Source organism: Leuciscus leuciscus (assembly GCF_965113295.1).
Source record: "Leuciscus leuciscus genome assembly, chromosome: 5".
In the NCBI taxonomy this organism is placed as follows: Eukaryota; Metazoa; Chordata; class Actinopteri; order Cypriniformes; family Leuciscidae; genus Leuciscus; species Leuciscus leuciscus.
In genome coordinates this window covers 10,043,633-10,067,472 of record NC_138729.1, presented here as the reverse complement: position 1 = coordinate 10,067,472, position 23,840 = coordinate 10,043,633, and the positions used below count along the sequence as shown (strand labels likewise).

At 36.4% G+C, this 23,840-nt stretch overlaps 3 protein-coding genes and 1 long non-coding RNA gene across 4 annotated transcripts; 1 reads left to right on the top strand and 3 right to left on the bottom strand.

Moving 5' to 3' along the window:
* Window positions 1–2,735: 2,735 nt before the first annotated feature.
* mis12 (MIS12 kinetochore complex component) lies at window positions 2,736–5,630 on the bottom strand. The gene is made up of 2 exons (XM_082171736.1): window positions 5,529–5,630; window positions 2,736–3,996 (listed from the first exon to the last, which is right to left on the bottom strand). Exons 1-2 carry the CDS (start codon window positions 5,542–5,544, stop codon window positions 3,365–3,367), a joined length of 648 nt encoding a protein of 215 aa, XP_082027862.1. The 5' UTR covers window positions 5,545–5,630; the 3' UTR covers window positions 2,736–3,364.
* Window positions 5,631–7,636: 2,006 nt separating this feature from the next.
* derl2 (derlin 2) lies at window positions 7,637–13,279 on the top strand. Its single transcript, XM_082169259.1, has 7 exons — window positions 7,637–7,794; window positions 8,198–8,263; window positions 9,236–9,309; window positions 9,408–9,501; window positions 10,741–10,936; window positions 11,124–11,214; window positions 12,804–13,279. The coding sequence occupies exons 1-7, from the start codon at window positions 7,702–7,704 to the stop codon at window positions 12,907–12,909; spliced, it is 720 nt and encodes a 239-aa protein (XP_082025385.1). The 5' UTR covers window positions 7,637–7,701; the 3' UTR covers window positions 12,910–13,279.
* On the bottom strand, window positions 11,122–12,797 carry LOC309498493. The gene is made up of 2 exons (XR_014205967.1): window positions 11,935–12,797; window positions 11,122–11,293 (listed from the first exon to the last, which is right to left on the bottom strand). It is a non-coding gene; the product is annotated as an uncharacterized lncRNA (long non-coding RNA).
* A 115-nt stretch (window positions 13,280–13,394) lies between the features above and the next one.
* On the bottom strand, window positions 13,395–21,130 carry scimp (SLP adaptor and CSK interacting membrane protein). Its single transcript, XM_082169260.1, has 5 exons — window positions 20,848–21,130; window positions 19,568–19,679; window positions 16,981–17,041; window positions 16,812–16,894; window positions 13,395–13,920 (listed from the first exon to the last, which is right to left on the bottom strand). The coding sequence occupies exons 2-5, from the start codon at window positions 19,677–19,679 to the stop codon at window positions 13,712–13,714; spliced, it is 465 nt and encodes a 154-aa protein (XP_082025386.1). The 5' UTR covers window positions 20,848–21,130; the 3' UTR covers window positions 13,395–13,711.
* Between the last annotated feature and the right edge of the window lie 2,710 nt (window positions 21,131–23,840).

The following is a 23,840-nucleotide window of genomic DNA, read 5'->3' as shown; positions in this document are numbered from 1 at the left end:
TTTTACTGTAAAATACCGTTAAATTTACAGATTTTGGAAGTAAAAATGAACAAGTCACTGTATAATTTACAGTGAAAAAACGTGAATTGACATTCCCACAATTCCCTGCGTGACACTTCACATTTGATGTATTTTTGTTGAAATAACTATGTTTCGTCATAGTTTTCTTAGTTTTTTTATAATCAGTATGTACATTAGGGTTTTAGATTACATTTAATGTTGTTAAATTAATGTTTATTGTATTTTTAAAATTTCATGTGTGTTACCATGATGGTGTTTAATGTCTGTGTGAATGACACTGTGCACCTTCTATATATTAATATAAACGGTCTTGTGGAAGAACGACTTTTGATGAGCTTTGATTAATCATGTGACTCTCATTGCTGCTGAGATTGTTGGTTTGTCAGTGTAATACTATGGTACAAAACAGATATTAATACTTCAATAGGTCGGTAAATTAACATTATATCATATTACTGAAATCCAATGTTAAATATACATGTTTAAAATGTTAAATTTACATGTAACTCCGTAAGTATGTTTACGGTTTGATGTGTTTTTTACAGTATTGTTCTGGTAACCACAGCTGCCAGTTTTTTTCCGTAAAAACAACGGGATTTTTTTTACAGTGTAGGGTGTCCTCACCTTTGTTGGCAGCTATTTTGACAATAATGGCTGTATGTTGAGTTATTTTCAGAGGACAGTAAATATATACTGCTACAAGCATGACTACTCTAAAATATATCCAAGTTTCATTTCTTTTTTTTCTTTCATTTAATACCTTTTTTGAAGTTTAATTTCTATAGTATTGTCCCTTGAGAAGATTATACTAAAATGTTTGCTGAAATGTGAGGGGTGTACTCACTTTTGTGAGATAAAAAAAAAATATATATATATATATATATAGCTGGATAGAAATGGCAAGATGTGCATACATTCTAAAAATGCGCATAAACTTATATTTGAGTCGGATACATTTTTTATCCAATAAGAAAACATGCACATAAACAACGATGACAACGCATTTACCGAATACATTCCTAGACGCACATAAAAAAATCTTGATTTGGAAAAAAATCTGAATTTAACTTATGCGCAAAATATTGCATCAAAAAATCTTGATTTTCTTGAAATTCTTTGGATGGAAGCATATAGTTAGTGACAGGTTGTCCCACACTAGCACTGAACACGTCATCAGAGAAGAGATGTCGCTGCAAGAGGGAGGGGAAATTTTGATGAAAGATATGTAGGCCTAGCATTGGTGAGTCAGATTCATTCATGTAGCTCATATTGGTAAGAATCATTCCAAATGATTCATGCTAAACTGTTCTCCGTCAGTCTTGTAGCACTGAAACGTCTGATTCATTCATAATAAATTGGCTCTGATAATATATATATATATATATACACACACACAAATATAAAATGTGGTAGCTTGTAGCATAGCTACATTTTCAAATCTTTAGAACTTAAGCATGTTGAAATACATAAAAATATGCTTGTGGCCTTGAAACCAACATTAGCTTCTCTAATAATACTGGTCAAGGTGAACATAAATACAATCTTCTAGTGTTCCGTGACATTAGAGACCATTCGTTGGTTTCGTTGCGTGCGAATGTAGTCAATCTGTCTCTTAATCAGGAGATCTCTGCTGTAACCTTATTAAATTTAGCTGGGTTCCACTCTGCTGTTCTCTCATAACTCATCACCTCAGTATCTTCAGGCTCAAGCAGGGCTTTCTGACTCCAGCTTTTCAGTGCGTGGTTGTGTGGAGATAAGGGGTCTTTATTGGTAGACCCTGCTAATCTGACTTGGCAGGGGGGATTGAGGGCAGGCTGTCCGGATTGTGACGCCTCCATCAAGCATGACTTTTCTGCGGATGGCCCCAGCTGGTCTGGATACGTCTTTAATGAGTGATGAAAGAGGCAGACGTAGTCGGGCAGGTTGTGGGGGTCTCCCTCCTCTAATCCACTGTGTCTGTCTCCAGCCCTTGTTTAGGTGCATGCCCTCCAGCAAATCCAGATATGATTCATTTTTTACATGAGAATAGCATCTTGCATTGGGTGTAATGATGTTGAAGTGGTTTACATCATAAGGTGAACACTCTCAACAAATCTTATTCTTAAGTAAGGCTACCTTTATCTTGATTTAACCATTCTTAAAACATGAAAAATGGCCTTACCCAGATGTGTACTTAAATGTGTCATCCACTGATTTTTTTTCACTTTCTAAATGTAATAGAAAAAAGAAGTATAAATAAATAAAATACTATTAATAAAATATTTTAAAAAATAAACAATACCAAATGTACTTGGATTTAATATACATTCTGAGAAAACAACTATGAAGCAGGGTTGTTATAGTTAAACTAAAACCTTAAAAAAATGGTTACTTTAAATTAAATAAACGCTAATTGAAATAAAATATTTAAAAGATCCTTAAATGTTTTAACTTGATACACTAAAATAACAACAAAAAAACGAAAATAAAAATGATATGTATGTATGTATAGTCTTTCAATACTAAAAATATCATTGGTATGAAGAGAATTATACTGACACTATAAAATATTAAATTCTGACATTTTGGCACAACATGAGGATGTGTAAATAATAACACAATTGTAATTTTTTAGATAACTATTTCTTTGAGATAATGTATTTAAAAGTTATCTTGCGTTTATATATACTGTATGTATTCCATTATAATAAAAACAAACAAATGGTGTTTCAGTATATTTTTTTTATTTGTGTGTAAAAAATGCATCACAATATAAACACAACAATCATTTTATTGTTATTTACAGTCATGGCCAAAACAAGTATATTAGCCAATTACATTTATTTCTAATGTCTGCTGTCCAAATTTACACTTGTAACTCAATCCAAGTACTGTATTTAAGATTGAGACTGTGAACAAACTTTAGGTCTGTGGCGGCGATGAGGTCCTGTACAAGCCAATATGAACTTAAAATCTCTCTCCACTGAACATCAAGGGAAAGACCTTAAATATATCCTCAAAGAAGAGCATAACATAAAACTTGCTGTAAAGTGTAAAGCCAGCCAGGCTGTTGGACACATCAGTTTGGGCCTGTGGGACATTTGGGTTAATCTAATGCAGATCTAACTGTACTGAACATCAAAGGCACTGAATCGTAAATGAGAAAACCCAGTGACTTTGAGGAAGGAGAGATGGACTGCATTTCAAAAGTCTGAGGAAAATCGCCTGATTACAAATGTATTGCTTTGAAGCTTGACTGATCATGACACATGTATGTTAATGTTATTGTCCCGAATAGATTGTGCGCCGCCTCCCCCTGGTGGATGGATCATGTTACTCTTGTTCAAATGTTACATATAAAGCATCAAACCTCATCCAGTCCTTTATTTTGCTTTCTAATGTTTCCTACGACGTCCTGCAGTTGGCCCACAGTCTCCATCATATGTCGGATGCTGTCTTGGACACTTCCCATTCCCTCTCGCCTCCACGAAAGACGCAGTTCCTCGATCCATCTCAGCACCTCATCTATCTGTTTCTGCGTTTCTTTCTGCTCCTCAAGCTCAGCGAGAAGCGCTTGCTTGGCGCACACCTCGGCTTCATAATCCTGCAGCAGTTTCGCGACGGAGTCCTGCAGTTTAGTGAGCTCTGCTTTGCCTTCTGGGTGCTTCTGGTGCAGCTGGTCATCGGGCAGGAGGACGTTTCGAGGAACGGAGAGGACGCGGTCCATCAGCATCCCCTTCATGCGCTGAAACATGACTTCGAAGCGCTCCTGTAAAAACTGTCGCAGTTTTTGGGTGCTCTCTCGAGCTGTCAGTCGGAGCTCTGCTGGCGGGTCATGGCCTGGACACAATCTTTTCACAAACACAGACTCAACTGCGACCAATATGTGATTAAGAGAGTCTCGAAAGGCATCACGAACTCGTAGTGTGCAGGTCTCCGGGGTGAAGCCGAAGAACTGTGCTTCATACAGCTGGAGGGATTCAGATCCCACTGAAACTACAGTGATAAGAGAGACTAGTTACTGAAGGCCACGAATATATACATTTTTATATATATACAGTACCGGTCAAAAGTTTGGAAGCATTATTATTTGAAAGAAGTTTCTTTTGCTCATCAAGGCTGCATTTATTAAAAAAATCAATAATATTGTGAAATATTATTACAATTTAAAATAATGGTTCTCTATTTTAATATACTTTATAATTTATTTCTGTGATGCAAAGCTGAATTTTCATCAGCATCCATTACTCCAGTCAGAAATCATTCTAATATGCTGATTCAATACTCAGTTGTTATCAATGTTGGAAACAGTTGTGCTGCTTAATTTTTTATTTTTAACCTATGATAATTTTTTGAGGATTCTTTGAAGAATAATAATATTATGTAAAAAAAAGAAGAAAAAAAGATGTAAACAATATACACTACCGTTCAAAAGTTTGCCGTCATTAATACTTTTATTATCTTTGCATTAAAGAAATTAATTATGTTTAAAGTCTATTAAAATGATTTATTTAAAATTTTAATAATATTTCACAATATACCGTTTTTTCTTGTATTTTTGATTCAATAAAAGCAGCCTTGGTGAACATAAGAGACTTCTTTAAAAAACATTATACATCGTAATGTTTCCAAACTTAGGACGGACGGACAGACAGACACACAGACAGACACACACACAGACAGACACACACACAGACAGACACACACACAGACAGACACACACACAGACAGACACACAGACAGACAGACACACAGACAGACACACACACAGACAGACAGACACACACACAGACAGACAGACAGACACACAGACAAACAGACACACAGACAGACACACACACACAGACAGACAGACACACAGACAGACACACACACAGACAGACACACACACAGACAGACACACACACAGACAGACACACACACACAGACAGACACACAGACAGACAGACACACACACAGACAGACAGACAGACACACAGACAAACAGACACACAGACAGACACACACACAGACAGACAGACACACAGACAGACACACACACAGACAGACACACACACAGACAGACACACACACAGACAGACACACAGACAGACAGACACACAGACAGACAGACACACAGACAGACAGACACACACACAGACAGACAGACAGACACACAGACAAACAGACACACACACAGACAGACAGACACACAGACAGACACACACACAGACAGACAGACACACACACAGACAGACAGACAGACAGACACACAGACAAACAGACACACACACACACACACACACACACACACACACACACACACACACACAGACACAAGTTATATACATATATAACGTATACAAAAGATTGCCTGTTAGCATTGTCGTAGTTTCAAAGGGCTAAATTACTGCTGTTTCTCAAAATATTAAAGAACTAGCCGTATGAAACTATGACAATAACATGTATATACATGTAAAATGTACTAAATATTTTCTAACATCCTAGAGTTACAGATAAAATAACATAAATAAGCTTTTCCGTTTTACCTCCGCTCTCTGCCATCTCTACAGCCCGCGCTCAGTTCAACCTTCTTCATGCGGCAGCGTCACTCAGCGAAAGTGCAGTATCGCCCCCTGCTGATTGGGAGCACGATGGTATGAATCATAGGGTGTGAACAGACACGTAGAAGATTTTTCGAATTAAACTGTGCATAGACTTCGATAAACAACCAAACCAGGTGAATCAAAACATTGCAAACTTTCACTTGAAGCAAAAAGTATTTGAAAATCGAACAAAAAGACAAATATACAAGACTGTGTAGTTAATGGCTTTAATGAGGGAAAGAACCGCAATCCCATCAATCATTGTAAATGATATAATGAATTAAAAACGAAGGATAAATAAACACCTATTGAGTTAAAGATAGGCTAAGAAACAGTATAGGCTATATTTTAGGTTTACTGCAAAATATGCATATAGCCTACAAATTGATGCAGTGATATCCAGTCAGACGAAGACGAAAATAATAAAGAATAATAAAAACAATAAATATTTAGATAAATGTGTAGCCTAATAATAATCAGCTTTTATTATAACAAAGTAACAATAAGAAAGTCTTTAACTAAATATCTAAAATAATGTTGCCAGGAGAGTAAAGGTAGAGAGAAATGAGCTATAAGAGCAGAGCAATTAATGAGCTTTGCCTTTGCCAATATGTATATATCATATCAGAAACAGTATGTTAATCATGCCAAAAAAAAAATTTTTCTAAGAATCAGCTCTGGCCTATATTATCTGTAAGCAAAACTTAACATTGCGGTTTTAATACTATGAAGCAGAACAAGCCAAATAAGCCTTTTCAACATGTCTTGACTTTACGCTAATATTCACTTTACCTTACTTAAAACCACAAACTAGTGTGAAATTTGATATTAGACCAGATAACAGACTTTTAGAGAAGTGACACCATGTACTTTACTGAGCGAAAGTGAACCAAATGTCAGGTTTGAATAGGCCTATATAAAAATGAGTAGGCTACATGATATCAAAAGATATAATTGACAAAAAAAAAAAAAAAAAAAAAAAATTAATTAAAAATATATATGTTTGAAAAGATGAATTCTAGAAATAACCATAAAAGAATAATTATAATAATAAGCATAACACTTTATTTTTATCTTTTTCAGCAACAGAGATGTCTTAACAGCGATGGTTCTTTGTCAATATTGAAGTGTCAAAACAGTAGAAAACAGTCTATTATTTGGTACAACTGACATGAATTTTGCTGTGTGTATATGATATTTCCCAAATAAAATAAGAATTTTAATTATATTGTCCATCTCCAATATCAGTATCACATTTCACAAACAAGAGCATTGTATCAGTTATTGTAACAAACTTGTAAAAAAAAACTTCAAAAATAAATAATGAAACTTGGGACCAACATAAATTTGTATAGGCCTAAGTGCAACTGACAATAAATGTAAGATATTTTCTGACTCATCTGTACAGAAATAACATGGCCGAAAACCTTTCTTTAAATTTACTAATAAAGTAATTACAGGGATAATATAAATTCATTATAAAGTGAGTTTTTTTTTTACTTTATTTGAAACTATATAGTCTATATTAATATCTGACCACGTTTCTGAAAAAAGAGAAGAATATCATGTTTCACTTCATGACAGCATTAGGGAAAAATACTTTTTTCTTTTATTAAGAGCTTTCTAATATATAAGTTATTATATATATATACCACAAAATGTGCCACCAATATTCTTTTTGAGATACACTACATTTATCCCAAGAATTTCATCAAATTCAATGTAGTTATATAGATCACGTGATTGACTTAATGTCTGTAACAAACTTAAACCTTTGTTAAACAAGTCGATCCTAAAAACATAGTCTTGTTTATGAATAATATTTGTAGAGTTTCCATATAACGCATGAATAGGAAGTCCAAAGGTGAAACTGTCAAAATACACTACAATATTTGCATACGTTTATTGACAATCTTCACCAACAAATCAAAAAGTGCCATTCTTCAAATTACCGGGATAACGCAATGATCGACACTTTAGACGACCAATCAGAGCAGTGAATTCACAAAGCGCTGACCAATTGGAAACATCACAAACTAAAGCCGCCTCCTTCATTTGCTTGCCCAGGTGATGACGTGTCAAGAAGGTGCCGGAAGCCGCGTTGTCCCTCCAAAAAATGGCATACCAGACAATCCGACAGGAATATTTACAGATTCCTGTGGTTACTAGAGCTTATACCACCGCCTGCGTACTCACTACAGCAGCCGTGGTAAGTAAATTGGACGAATATTAGGGTCTTAAGCGCTATTGTCATCCGTGGCCTCGTCCCTGTACAGTTGAAACAAACCTGGTACCCTGTGGCAGACTGGCTGTGGTGTTATTAGGACACGTTTACGTAAACCCCGCCTGTAAAATGTGTATTTATGTTAAGTCCTGTTAAGTGTAATGGTGGGTCTAGGTTTACATATCACTTAGTTTGGTTTCCAGTTGCGCTTTCTGCATTTTCATGTCTTAATTCTTGTTTAACTTACATTCATTTAGCTGACTTACCTCAAACGAGCTGCTACAAGTAACTTTACTTTTGATTTCGGTTGTTATTTGAGTTTAGTATTAATGTAACATTGAGCACTGTTTGTTCGTATCTGACTGTGATGTTTACTTTGTGTTCACAGCAATTAGAACTCATCACACCTTTCCAGCTTTACTTCAACCCAGATTTAATATTGAGGAATTATCAGGCAAGTGTCATTTGTGTTTCTTTCAAGAGTTTTGTGCCTCGTTTTAGTTGTACCCATGTAAAGCCTGACATATACAATAATAGTCAGAAAAAATGGAAGTTTATTGAACCTTTAGAATAAAAAAAAAAGTTTCCATGTCTGTTTTTTGATACATCAGGCTTTTATGGCCCATATAGTATGATATACTGAGAATATCATACTTTTATTCAGAGGCCCACGCTTAACAAAAATATGCAATTTCTCTCGTTGTAATGTAAATAAATCAGTGAGATCTTTTTAACAGACTCCTTATATAAGCTGCATATTTATATGATACATTTTCAGTATGTCATCTCTCTATGTCTTAGTGGCATGATATTTAAATGCTTAGATTCATGATCAAAGGTCTGTAGATTGTATTGTGGATATGAGGTTGGCAAAACATAATGCAATACAATGATGATTGAGAGATGGATAATTGCAAATTCCCCAAAAGCCTGTTGCATCAAATTTGATACTCATATTTTTAACATGTGATTTTTCTAAAAAATTAAACAGTCCAGTAAAAGTTAATCTTGATAGTTATTCTTATTAAAAATCATTAAAGATTTCACATACATCACGACCTGAAGGAGTGTTTTTAGAATTATAGCCTAATAAAAGGTTTACTTACTGAAAAAGCATAAACTAGCAATCAAATGACAAGGCATGTAGGCCTAGTTGATTGTGAGTTTTGATCATATGGATAATTTAGAGGCCTTGGAAATTCATGTTTCAAATCCAGTATGGGTTCATATTTATAGGATTAATATTGCAGCATGTGATAACATTTCCATACGTTTTTGTGGAAATGGTGATATTTTTGTTGATAATGTTGATAATTTAGAGGCCTTGGAAATTCATGTATCAAATATGCCATTGTTGGGTTAATAATTATAGGGTTAATATTGCAGCATGTGATTCTAATTTATTTGTGCGTGTGTGTGTCCATAGGTATGGCGGCTAATAACCAACTTTTTGTTTTTTGGTCCGGTTGGGTTCAACTTCTTATTCAACATGATATTTTTGTATCCTTATTAAAACATAATATATTGATAGTAAATCAGTAGATTGTGAATGTGGCAGTGTGTGTAGAGTCTGAAGTTCCTTAACCTGAGTCTCACAGGTACCGGTACTGTCGGATGCTGGAGGAGGGATCCTTCAGAGGGAGAACCGCTGACTTTGTCTTTATGTTCCTCTTCGGTGGCCTTCTCATGACTGTATCCTTCACGTTTGTAGAAAATGTAATTTGTGGTGAAGTAACTCACCATTGCCGTCAAGGCCTGTTCACACTAAGGACAAATATAAATATAAAGAATAGCAGAGTCCAAAACCACAACCACAAAACCACAAAAAAAATGTCACAGAGGAACGATATTGTTGGAATCACTTTCTGAACAAATTGTTTTTCAGTGGATGAACGGATAACTTTGACAGCCAATCAGAACACGTCCTGCTTTAAACAGCTTGCTTTAAAAACTACTGCGTGCACTTAGATAAACAGTAATAAACAGAACAATATCAACCGCTGGTGTGGACACTATTATAGTTATCATTATCTTTATAGTTATCGGTCTTGCTGTGAACAGGCCTTAGGAATAGCCTTAGCTGCTGCCATGCCATTCAAATCGAAGACTATTGGAGTGCATTTTACAATACATTTTTACAAGAATTTTGACTTGAAATAGTATTTTCAAGTCACCTTTATTTATATTATATAGTGCCTTTTACAATACAGTTTTTTTCAAGCAGCTTTACAGAGATAAATAATGCAACAAAGTTTATTTCCAGAAGAAAATACTGTCACAGTCCAACTTAAGTTCAGTCTTTCTACTTCAATGTGTTACTTTCCATTTCTTTGTAATAAATTGTAAAATTTACTAGCATGAATATTTTTTCTATACCAAATCCTTATTTATTATACATAGGCATAATAAAAAAAATTAAACAGAAAAGTTTAAAATCTTTTAAGATCGTAAGATAACATAGACTAAACAAATTAGAAAAATATTGGATTTCATTGGATTACAATAAAAAAGGAAAGGAGAAAGTGTAAATAAAAGGACATGAATTGAAATAAAATAAGTGGGAAAATAATGGTAATAGTTGAGCATACATATTGCATTGAAGGCGATGTTCCAATCTAGGCATTTTTTTATTAACATATAATAGCCTAATATGCTTTGATTATAATTATGTAAAAAGGTTGCAAGTCTGCTGAATGCAAAATGAGTTTTCTCTTATTCTAACCTTGACACTTAAACAAATATAGAAACAACCATGAAAGATGATCCTGGTTGACCTCATTTTGCCTTTTGTTAAATCATGTGAAGAAACAACAGCTAAAACTTGTCAAATATACATACAATATTCCCTTATTTCAAGACTTCTAAACATAAACATTGCCTTTGTGTTACATTTTGCTCAAATACATAGTGATTTTCTTAATAGTTGTGCAGATATTTGGCACGTTTGTGAATCTTGTGTTCTTAGGTCAGGCTTTTACCATCATGTTGGTGTATATCTGGAGCAGGAGGAACCCAAACGTGCGCATGAATTTCTTTGGCCTTTTGAATTTCCAGGCGCCCTTCCTCCCATGGGTGCTCATGGGATTCTCTCTGCTGCTGGGAAACTCCATCATTGTGGACCTTTTAGGTAGAAACTTATAGTGATTTGTTCACTTTTCTTGTGCTGACACTCTTTGACAACAAAGAGGTCAAATTTTATTCATGATCAATTCAGATTTTAATATGACGTAATGTTTTTTTTACTTATGTGGAAATATTATTTTATTTTTTTATACATCACTGTAAGTTTGTATGTTCTGTCCTTTTAATATAAGGCATTGCAGTGGGACATGTGTACTACTTTCTAGAGGATGTGTTTCCCAACCAACCAGGTGGCGGCAGATGGCTGAGGACACCGTCTATCCTGTGAGTAATAATGTCTTCACGATGTCTTTCTATATATCCTGTCAAAAGTTTTGGAACATTTGAAAGGAGTCTCTAAAGCCTGGAACACACCAAGCCGACGCAGACGAACTAGCGCTGATGAAAGCCGACTGTGTTGTCGCCTCGCGTCGGGGGAAAAAGCTGCACTTGAACACACCGAGAGAACTACAGCCGACTGTCAGCTAGAATGCGCGTTCTGCGCCTGCGTGTAAATGAGACAGCTGTCTATTTCTGCAGATATATTCGTCTATATTCGTCATTCAAAAAGGGAAACCGGCGCTGCCGGCTGCAGTTACACAAACCGTAAACAAAGCAGTGCGTGCTTACCGTTTTGAATATCAATCCTGCTAAACACTGTCTTTATTCCACTCCTCTCGTGTTAATATTGAAATATTCGCCAAGGAACACTCAGATAAGATGACATATCATTAGAACAGCCTTCTATCTGTACCGTTTTGACTTTGCTCGCTATTTTGCTATTATTCTCGTGCACTGACTCGGTCACTAAGCTGAACAGCCCATCAGAGTTCCCTCTTTCACCGACGGCCCGACGCCGATTCAACATGTCGAATCGGCCGTTATAAAGCCGACGAGGACCAATTTCAGCCGACGGTGCGGAACACACTGAGAAGATTTAGTCGGCCGACGCACGGAAACTGCCCGACGGCCGACCGTCGGCTTGGTGTGTTCCAGGCTTTATACTCACCAAGGCTGCATTTATTTAATCAGTATTTCACAATATTACTGTTTTTACTGTATTTTTACTACAAATTAAAATAACTGTTTCCTATTTGAATATATTTTAAAATGTAATTTTCAGCATTATTACTCCAGTCTTCAGTGTAACATGATTCTTTAGAAATCATTCTAATATGCTTATTTTGGTACTCTGGTAACAGAAGTTCTTATTATAATCAATGTTGAGAACAGTTTTGCGGCTTAACATTATTGTGGAAATGGTGATGCTTTTTTTCAGGATTCTTTGACAGTTCAATGCACAGCTCTTATTTGCATTTATTAAATGTATTAATGCATTTATTAAATAGAAATCTTTTGTAACATTATAAAATGTCTTCTCTGTGACTTTTGATACATTTAATCACCCTTGATGAATAAATGTATTAATGTATCTCTCTCTCTTTTTAATCTTACCTTAAATGTTTGAATGGTATCATTGTTCCCACAAAAATGTTGATAATATCATTGATAATAATAATAATAATAAGAAATGTTTCTTGAGCAGAAAATCATAATTTTAGAATGATTTCTGAAGGATCACGTGACACTGACTGAAGACTTGGAGTAATGATGCTGAAAATTCACAGAAATAAATTAAAATTTAAAATGTATTAAAATAGAAAACCGTTATTTTTAAGTGTAATTTATATCAAATAAATGCTGCTTTGGTGAGCATAAGAGACTCTTTTCAAAAACATAATATTGTGCTGATCTCAAGCAGTTGATTGGTGTGCCATTTTTATCCTTTCAATCCAAAAAACAATAAAATAAAAACCTCCAGTTAATATTTTACTTTGAAGTAAAACCCCCCCTTTTTTTTTCAACCTTTCCAGTAAGATGCTCTTTGATACACCTGAGGAAGATGCCAACTACAACCCTCTCCCTGAGGAGCGTCCAGGAGGCTTTGCCTGGGGTGAGGGTCAGCGACTAGGAGGCTAGTCTCAGCACCCGTGTGCCTGCCGATTAATGGACATCTCTGAGAGCAAGAGAAAGAAAATATCTTTTCTACTTGTTTCTCGTGTACAAAAGAACATGAGCTCTACTCCCCGAGCAAAAGGGAGACTTGCAGTTTGTGTGCACAGAAATCATCTGCCTCAATGTCTGCAAGGCCCATAATGCTCCTCTGACTGTGGGCATGGGTAAAAAAAAAAAAAAAAGAACTGACTTTTGCCATGTTGCTGTTGCTGCCCTGCACAACAGCGATCACAAATCGAGCAGCTGTGAAAGAGAAATATCTATTGATCGTCACCATTTTACTTGTTTTCTTTTCTTTCTTTTTTTTAAGAATAAATGTATGTAAAAAGTTTGAGTACTGCTTGATTGTGTGTTGTTGTTGTTTTACAAAAAGCATTTAGTTCAAGTTTAGTTCACAGATTTACAGGGATAAAACAAAAATGCATACTGTGTAGTATCAGACATGAAACTTATCAGTGCAAATATCATTTATAGGCATTAAGATAGTTCTCATTATTTTAAGAAGTTTCATCAACGTCTTTGCACAACCACTTCCAGACAATATGGTACTTCTACAGAAAATGCAGTTTTTGGAAAACGTATCGCATTTCTAAAGGGAAGTGAAAGATCGCTTTACATAAATGAAAGTAAACGCTGGCTACATGCTATTAGTACTTGCTTCTGTTTAAATAATGTCGAATAGGACTTTGAAGGAAATATGGTAGCTGGTTTCTAGGCCTTCTCATGTGTCTCAGCTGTAGGTAGAGCCACTGTTGATTTGCATCTTTTACGCTACGTCATCATAATCATCACTGTCGAGGGTAGCAGGGATTTCAACGTCATCATAATCCTCGCTGTCTTGGTCTTGGTCTTGGCCTTTTTTCTCGACCGTGGTGTAGTGTGGCGTGAAGATGGGTTGTTGGGGTGCAGGAGGGGTTGACTCCTCAACCACAATATAGTCTGGCACGAGCTCCACATCCTCATAACCCTGATCCACTGGAAATTGGAACATATCAAACTGGTTACATTTCTTTTGCAGAGTTTTTTTTTTTTTTTTGTTAAAGTAGGAAAAAATATGACATATTGAAGAGTTTGTTATTTATTTATATATTTATTTTTTGTCGTGAAAAGCAAAAAAGGTCTGCACTCTAAAATATTTAATTGTAAACAGAGGTCAAGTTAACAAACGTTTCGGCTCTTTGCCGTCATCAGCCGAAAAGTTTGTTAACTTTATCTCCTGTTTACAATAAAAGATTTTTAGAGTGCAGCTTTTTTGCATTTTTGGATTGATATATAGCTCTCAGCACCTAATTATCTGGGAGAGCGTGGTGAGTGTGTTGATTCTTTTTGTCATGACCATGAACTGGCCACAATAAACAATTGTTAGTCAGAGGAGGGTGGTATTGAAGGAAGGCCATTCTCATTCTAGAAAGCATTTGATTGGACAAACAATTGGATACATAACAAGTGAAACATTCACTGAACAAAAACGCTTGTTTTTGCCCCCATTTTTTATGAGATAAACTCAAAGATCTAAGACTTTTGCTATGTACACAAAAGGCCTATTTCTCTCAAATATTGTTCACAAATCTAAAATCTGTGTTAGAGAGCACTTCTCCTTTGCCGAGACAATCCATCCACCTCACAGGTGTGGCATATCAAGTTGCTGATTAGACAGTATGATTATTGCACAGGTGTGCCTTAGGCTGGCCACAATAAAAGGCCACTCTAAAATGTGCAGTTTTATCACACAGCACAATGCCACAGATGTCGCAAGTTTTGAGGGAGCATGCAATTGGCATGCTGACTGCAGGAATGTCCACCAGAGCTGTTGCCCGTGAATTGAATGTTCATTTCTCTAGCATAAGCCGTCTACATAGGCGTTTCAGAGAATTTTGCAGTACATCCAACCAGCCTCACAACCGCAGACCCCATGTAACCACACCAGCCCAGGACCCGCCTCCTTCCCATAACAACGAACTGTGTTACAATGACCAAGTGGGTCCAGTGCCACCACTCGACATTGCTGATGCAGGCCATAAAGCAGGCTGAGGACCATGTGGCTGCGTATTATTCTTTGCCAAAATAATAAGACAGCAGAGATTGCAGCCGACCTGAGACCTAAGACCAAAAAGGATGTGAGGATGAGGGTTACATTTTAGGACTAGATGGTAATATTCCTTGCTTTTATTGCAGCTTCCTGAGATGAGTGGGGAACAGATGTGGAGGTGAAAGGGATAGAGGGAGGGAAGTACAAGGCTTCATTGGGGTCATCAGGTGGGCAATTATAAATGCCCATGACACTCATCAGCGACATCTGGCATTCCAGTTGGGAAGCTTCCAGAGCTAAAAGCTCTGCTTTTACCCCACTCTGTGCCTCTGTTGTCACAGGGCCCAACCGATGTCCCTCTTCTTAATCCAGAGCCATCGACTCGCTTGTTCAGCGGCACTGGAGTGGGCCTTAACAGCTTGCTGACGTGCTTGGCATAGGATTCCTAAGTCCTTAAGAATTTTGATGACAGATCTACCAACAAAGTCTCGACAGCCAACTTCGACAGGGCAAACCTTTACTTTCCAGCCACATTGTTCAACATCGACTGCTATTTCATCACACTTAAGTGGTTCATCATACTCAACCACAAGTTTTCGACACTGAGAAAGAGTTGCCATGTGCCAGGATGGTCTACTATCTCCAAGGCCAAAGCCTCCTCTCCCTTGCTGCACATGGCCAACGATGTCTCAGTGCTTAAGGGTTGACTTAGCCTGCTGTACAGCTGTGGATGGAGTCCACTTCATCACAGTTTTGAGGGAAGTAACTCTTTGGGCTGTGCATGGATCACAGGAGACAGTTCCTAAGGCTGTCTGGTTGTTATAGGTTTATGCTTAATTATTCAGACATCACCTGACTGATCTCATTAAAAAGGGAGACCCAGATCCGGTCCTGACTTTAATCTCCCTTTTATGTTGCAGACAGACACATTGGACGTGGTGCTGGGAGCCATATTCTCGCAGGTGGTCGAGGGAGAGGAGTGCCCGGTGCTGTACCTCACCCTTAAGCTCTCAAAGAGGGAAGCAAGATAGAGCACCATCTAGAAAGTATGCTTAGCGATCCGGTAGGTCAGGGGTGTCCAAACCTGCTCCTGAAGGGCCACTGTCCTGCAACTTGCCTCAACACACTGTGCAGTGTGAAAGATCTAATCTGTTAACATGGGTACGAAAAAAAAATAAACGCACTGCAAACGGAGTATGTGTGAAACAGGCGTGAGGCACGCAAAATGTGAAGTCATCATCCGACTGATTGTATTCTACAGGATTTCTGGGAGATGTGTATGTTGCGTTCTTTAACAGTTCCTCTGGAAACAAAGCCATGGTGACACCAATCCCCCTCATGGAAGAAGGAAGTCATTGTGTTTACAACTGTGACCATGAATGCTTATCAGGATCAACCATTTTTTTTTTATTGCTGCAGTAAATTTGCATGATATTCCTGAATGAATTTTTTTTTTGGTCTGTTATATTAGAAACACTGACTTTACATTTTCATGCCCCCAAACATGACGCTGAATGAAATGAACTGTAGTTGCTTTTACATATTAGTCAGAGGGCCTCTGGGTGGTCCTATAGCCAATGAATCTATTATGAAATCCAGACCTTCTGCCGTCAATCTGAAGGTCTGGCTACATGAGACTACCAAATCGCGGATCACCTGTGTGGATCTGAAAAGCTGCCTTTTCTGTTTATTTTTAAATAAAAAAAAAGCTTTTGAAAGTCATCTCACCCACCCCTGACTTCTCATTCTCTTGAGTTCAGACATATTACAAAAGTTGTGTGTCATTGCAGGGCTATAGAGTGAAATAAATTAACGCATCAATAAAAACAAAACTGACCAGAATCCGTGGACATGAACTGATCTCTGGGAGGTAAGGGTGGTTTCTCATTCTCAAGGTTTATGTGATAAACTTGTTTGTCCCTATAATGGAAAAGTCATTTATTTTAGTGTGAACACATTTTTGAGTATAATAAAGATCTGGACTTAAATGACCTTGACAGACTTACTGTTGTTTCAAATGTGTGCCATCGTAATGATTTGGCTTTGCTTGTGTACTGTACCAAGAAGCTAGAAAAAGAGTAATGAAAGACATGAAAATTGTTAAACAAAATTAATCAAACAGTGGTACATAACAGTCAAACTATTATAATAAGGAAGTGGTCGCACAGCCTATTTTTCAGTAACTGTGAGGTTATGTCTATGTGAAATGGTTGTTTCCTGTAGCTGTATGTCAGTTTCAAACATCTACTTCAAAACCACTTTTAAATTAGACTAATTTCCTTAAAACTAATATTGCATTATTAAATTAACTAACGTTTTCCTTTTCAATAATATTATTATATAATGGAGTAAAAAGTGTAAAAACTACAGTTATGGAGTTCTTACGTCAATGTTTTTGTCTATAATATGTCCACATGTCTATATATATATAGATAGTACAGGCCAAAAGTTTGGAAACATTACTATTTTTTATGTTTTTGAAAGAAGTTTCTTCTGCTCATCAAGCCTGCATTTATTTGATCAAAAATACAGAAAAAAAAGTAATATTGTGATATATTATTACAATTTAAAATATTGGTTTTCAATTTATTATACTTTAAATTATCATTTATTTCTGTGATGCAAAGCTGAATTGTCAGGATCATTACTCCAGTCTATCTCATTATCCTTTAGAAATCATTCTAATATTCTGATTTATTATGAGTGTTGGAAACAGTTCTGCTGCCTAATATATTTGATGAATAAAAGGTTAAAAAGAACTGCATTTATTCAAAATAAAAAAAATATGTTCTAATAATATAGATCTTCTTTACTATCACTTTTTTTTTTATCAATTTAACACATCCTTGCTGAATAAAAGTATTGATTTATTTCAAAAAAAGAAAGAAAAAAAATTACTGACCCCAAATTACTGACCAGTAGTGTATATTGTTGTTACAAAAGATTTCTATTTTTAAAACATTTGCTTCTTTTTTTTTTCTTTTTTTTATTCATCAAAGTATCCTAAAAAAGTATCACAGGTTATGAAAAAATATTAAGCAGCAGAACTGTTTCCAACTTTGATAATGAATCATCATATTAGAATTCTAAAGGATCATGTGATAGACTGGAGTAATGATCCTGAAAATTCAGCTTTGCATCACAGAAATAAATGATAATTTAAAGTATAATAAATTGAAAACCAATTATTTTAAATTGTAATAATATATCACAATATTACATTTTTTCCTGTATTTTTGATCAAATAAATGCAGGCTTGATGAGCAGAAGAAACTTCTTTCAAAAACATAAAAAATAGTAATGTTTCCAAACTTTTGGCCTGTACTGTATATGTATATAAAAATTTACTTAATTTTTCTTTTGCATGCAGATAAAATTTCACCTACGGAATTAAGAAAAATCTACTTAACTAAGTAAATAAATAAACTGAAACTGAAAAAACGCTTCAGTGCGCCGACGCACTGGTGAAGCTTAACAGGTTAAGTAAAATTAAATAAGTAACTTTAACTTGGCCAGTTAAAGTTTGCGTAGTAATTTTTACTTATTACTACTTACTAGAAGGCCTACATTTTACTCAAACAATATAACACTGAATTAAGCCATGCTATTAAAGGTAAATTTTTACTTAGAAAATCTAAGTAAATAATATGTTAGGTAATGTGTAGACAACACGTACAGAACACAGAGATACACAGAACACAAAATACACAAAACCGGTAACATTCCATGAATCATTTTTCAGTATGAATGTGTCATTTTGAGTAGAAAATTAACTTCAGATGTCACAGAACAGCAAGTTACAACAAAAGCAATTATAAAACAGTGTAAATAGCAACAATGAAAAATGCTACCTTATAAATTATTCATGCCTTAGAGCATGATGGGAACACCAGTATCAGAAAGCTGAGTAGGTTTTACTTAATTTTATAACGTTGATATTTACGGTTTAATTTCTACAAGCTTAAATTGAGTACTAAAATAGAACAAACTTATTCAGGTAGAAATTTTTTTTTTTTTCTGTAGTTCTTATTTCACCACATAATCATTTTTATCAGTGCAGTAAAGCCATTTATAATGTTACAAAATATTTCTATTTCAAATAAATGCTGTTCTTTTAAACATTCTATACATCAAAGAATCCTAATATATTCTGATTTCCTCAAAATATTAAGCAGCACAATAATTTTCAACATTGATAATAATAAGAAATATTTATTGAGCACCAAATCAGCATATTGGATTTTTTTCTGAAGGATCATGTGACACTGAAGACAAGGCTGCTAAAAATCAGCTTTACAATCACATGAATAATTTAATAGTTCTTCATTCACTCTCAGAAAAAAAGTTACAATGGGGCGGTACCCTTTCAAAAGGTTGCATAGTACCTCAAAGATATTGGTCCCAAATTTGCATTAGTACATAAATGTTACATATTAGAAACTTTTTAAAGGGTACCGTCCCAGTGACAGCTTTTGTACCTTTTTTCTGAGAGTGTTCTGCACAGTTTCCACATGTGTGGCATTAAATGCTCTACATATTGACATTGTTGTGTGGCTGAACAGAACCTCTGTAGAGTTGTCAGATGTGATTTACCTCTTTTACTGATGCAAATATTGATGAAAATGAAAATTAATACTATGACCAAAGACACCAGAAAGATGGCCAGCAGTAATACGGTCCAGAAGTTGTTTCGGAAGAAGTCCATCTGTGAAATGAAACAAAGAAAAATGTTCAGATTCAAATATATCACTAAAGGGCATTTAGTTTCATATTGACATCAATAACATTTCAACTCCAGCTACTTCTGCTTTTCAGCAGAGTTCAGGCACATGCTTGAAGTTTCTTGTTTTCCAGTCAGCTGTGTTTCCTGGGTAGAGAGTGTTTTAATATGCTTCTAATTGCTTTTACAATCTATTTTTAATGGCAGAAGACTAATCAAAATGTGGGAATGAATACAATAATTGTCATTTGTAATATTTCAGATTTATCTCGATCTATGACATGAATACAACATTTGCTTCTAGCTCTATCATGCCCACAGCACTCATCCTGCAAAGGCACAAGTTTTACATATGATTAACCGACTTCCTGCATCATTCTTTTCTTAGCACTGGCTTAGTGAGTTTCACTTCACTGACCTCATCTTAATTTAGAGATTAATTTACTGTTATAGTTATGTCTTTTCACAAACACAAACTAACAGATAGACATGTAGTCATACATTTAATTATATTCTGGTGAAGTACATCACACGAGGGATCTTTAAGGTTTACATCAAACTAAGCCAAAATGTTATATCTGTGAGGAAATAGAATGCAACACATATTGACTTAGTAGATCTCACAATTAACTCATGGTCTTAACCATATTAATGAGCTTTTTAGATAAACACAAACTTAACAATTGGCATAATATATTTCTGTATTGTAAATCACACTGATTATGCTATTAACTTTTTATGTTTTTATGTTTATGTTTTCATAATAAAACCACAGTAATGTACACGGGTTACACTTTATTTTGATGGTCCACTTTAGACATTCTATAACCATAAGTAACTTTGCAACTACATGACAACTAACTTTCATTAGATTGATAGTAGACTGATAGGTTAGGGTTAGTTGTTAGGGTTCGGGTTGGTAGAATAAGTTGACATATAGTTGCAAAGTTACTTATAGTCAGTAGAATATCTGTTGGTGGACCGTCACAATAAAGTATTAACAGATATTAAATAGACAGTCAACACTCTAAGTTACTTATAATTAGTAGAATGTCTTCTAATTAGAACAGTAGAATGTGTTACATGCACAGCTATTCTATAATGTCTATTTACATTTTGTGAAGATTACAATAATAAGATAAAACATAATTACCTTTGTCTGTAGTATAGATCACATCAGTCTTGCACATATTCTTTAAAGTGGGGATTACAGATGTGTCACAGACATCTGGAAATTTTAAATAGTTTAAGTTCTTCAAAACTACTAGCCTCTCTGCCTAGTGCCCACCCACCAACCCTTCTTCCACAGAAGCAGTAAGTCTGCTGTGTGACTCAGAAGTGTGTTAGTCAGTTGAACATCGCCTATGGTTTGGTGAGTTGAACTTGAGAGAGAGACTGAGCTATGGTGTAAAACAGGAATAGTACTTCTGCTATTCTTCAGAGAACTGAATCCAGGCATTTAATTCGCTGTGGGTTTGGGTGGGTTTTTATATGTCAATTAGAATGATGTTGTAGGTGTGGCCTCTGTTTCCAGGAATTTATTTATTTTTATTTGTGTAATAGACCTCTAGAGGTTCACTTTCGAACGTTTACTCGTATTGCGTCTGCTAGCTAGAAGATATGGGGAAACTCCTTTTTCTCAGATTATTGAAGCCTTTTATAAAATAACGCAGTGCTACTGCACTGAGGGAAACCAGCAGCACATCGCCGTGATATAAAGTTAAGGCAACTAAACAACCAAGGAAAATATATGTCTACCTTAAATGTAACATTTGATAGGCCTACATCAGCATCGGGGAATACCATTATAATCTCGTTAACGGTAGAGAAAGATGCATGTAGGCTACACAGGGACCGTGAAGACACTGAACTAAACATAAAACAGCCCTCATAATAATCACAAATACACTTACATTTCTATAAATCAGTTTTTATGAATGAATGGCTTGCTCTAACTGTTGCTCTGGTCTTCGTCAACAACACGCGCTTGCACCCCCTGCTGGTGAGGTCGACTACAGCAGATGGAGATTATGCTCGGTAATCTACTGCTTTTCTTGCAATTCCTGGATGTCGATGTTGAATTTACTGTCGAATTTGAACCACTGAATTTACTTTCGAATTTGAACCACTGAATTTGTGGAGGCGAATTTGTAAAGCGAAATAAAATGGACCGAAAATTGCCTGTTGAATACTATAGGTTGTATTTTTAAACATTTTGAATATTTTGGAAGTGAAATGTGAAAGGTGAATGTGGATTATTGAATTTCTATTAATGAAAATGTCTTTGAAATGTTTAGAATTGAAATATTTACAGCTTAAATATTCAACCATGTTGAATTTCAGCCCATAAAAATGCAAGCCCTAAAAATATAATGCATTAAAATGCAAGCATGGATAATGCAATGCAAATTTTTTTCAAGTAGAGCAGTTCAACAGGCTTTTTTTGTTTCAAAAACATTTGGCATTATTTTACTTCCATACACAGCCATAACAGTGCAGTGATCTGCGCGCACTTATTGGCTGAGCAGTGGGAACTGCACGAGCCTATGGCAATACCTATGGCAAGTACCTACCGAGTACTGTCTATGGTACTGACAAGCATTAACTAGCTAACTTGCTACTATTTACAGCTTCGTACGGATACAGTAAATGGCTACGAAAGACAACATTACACACCTCGACTGCCATGAAAAGAAACGCTACTTTCAAAAAATTATATCGTTAGGGTGTGATCCCTACGCGATACCTGATACGTACTTACAGCCTCTGTCCGCTGCTACCGAACTACCAATCCTGGAATTCAATGATATTATATGTTGATCCGACCATTTTAAGCGTGTATTTAAATGGTCCATGGGCAGAACTTTTGCCAAGCGTGTCAGAGGTTCTGGGTTCTAATCCGCACTCATATAGTTTTTTTTCTTTTTTTCTCATCAAAACCGATTATGTTTATCAGTGGTTGTATTTCAGGCAGGGACATGTTTGTGTGCAGTTTGTTTTGTAATTTCACCGGAACGAATAGAGAGTCTCTCCACATTGAAGCGTGCGTCCGAGTGAAGATTGTGCGTGAGCCACAAACAAACACAGTATACGTGCCACTGATCACAGCGGCAACGAGCACTTTGATCACTTGATTTCAGAAACAACACATTTCAGCGCTAGATCGCCCCTTATTTAACAACAAACTAAATGAAAGCTCGGCTAGTTAACTGGAGATGTTTTGTTTATTTGTATTGGTACATTCGTGCAGCAAAATGTTTCAAAAGGGCAAGCTGACTTGGCGCTGCTTGCAGCTCATTCAGTATCCCCCTGTGGCCATCCCGCGACAATTAAAAGAGCAAATGTCTGCAAAATTCCGACGTTGATACAAATGTCGAGCCGCGATTGTGGCCCCTCGAGCTCTCCCGTTTCTCGCCTCCCAGGAACCTCGGAGCAATAAACAGCACGGCCAGAGGACTGAGCGAATGGATATGAGTGAGCTCATGCCAGCGCAAATCCCGCATGCCTCACTCTCTCCACAAAGAGAGATTTCTCCCGTGCTCCTCACCCGCGCAGACTAGCGCCCCTTGTGTGATGCGAGTGGCCTCTTCTCGTTGGAGGTTCTTGAAGAGGACCTTCATGATTACACCATGTCATTGGCTGCTTCTGATGCAGAGGATTGGTCGGCTTCAGTGGATAACCCCCTCTTACCGCCTAAAGAGACCAGAGCGACAACAGAGCTGGACTGTACACCAAGTTATTCCGCGTCCTTTCCAAAGCCACCGAGGAGCTGCCCCAGAGAAGCCCACACGCAGCCATCTGGACAAATGGTTCATGCAGGGGCGCCAGCAAAAGGCCCCTTTTCAGCAAGCAGCGCCGTTCTTCCCAGAAGTTCACGACGAGCTCACCAAGTAGTGGTGCGCCCCCTACTCGGCCCTCCTACGCACTTCCACATCCACCTCTCTCAACACTATCAACCTGCGCTGTGAAGAAAGGATACGAGAAGCTGCCCCCTCTCGAGGAGGCACCTCTGTCCGCCCACTGCTATTGAATAGAAATCCAAGGTAGCTCATCCGTCTAAACCCTGCAGGACCACTTCAGCCCTCGCTTGTTCGCTTACTGAAAGGGTCAAGGAGGCTCAACCCGCCTCGTCCTCGTACCATACAA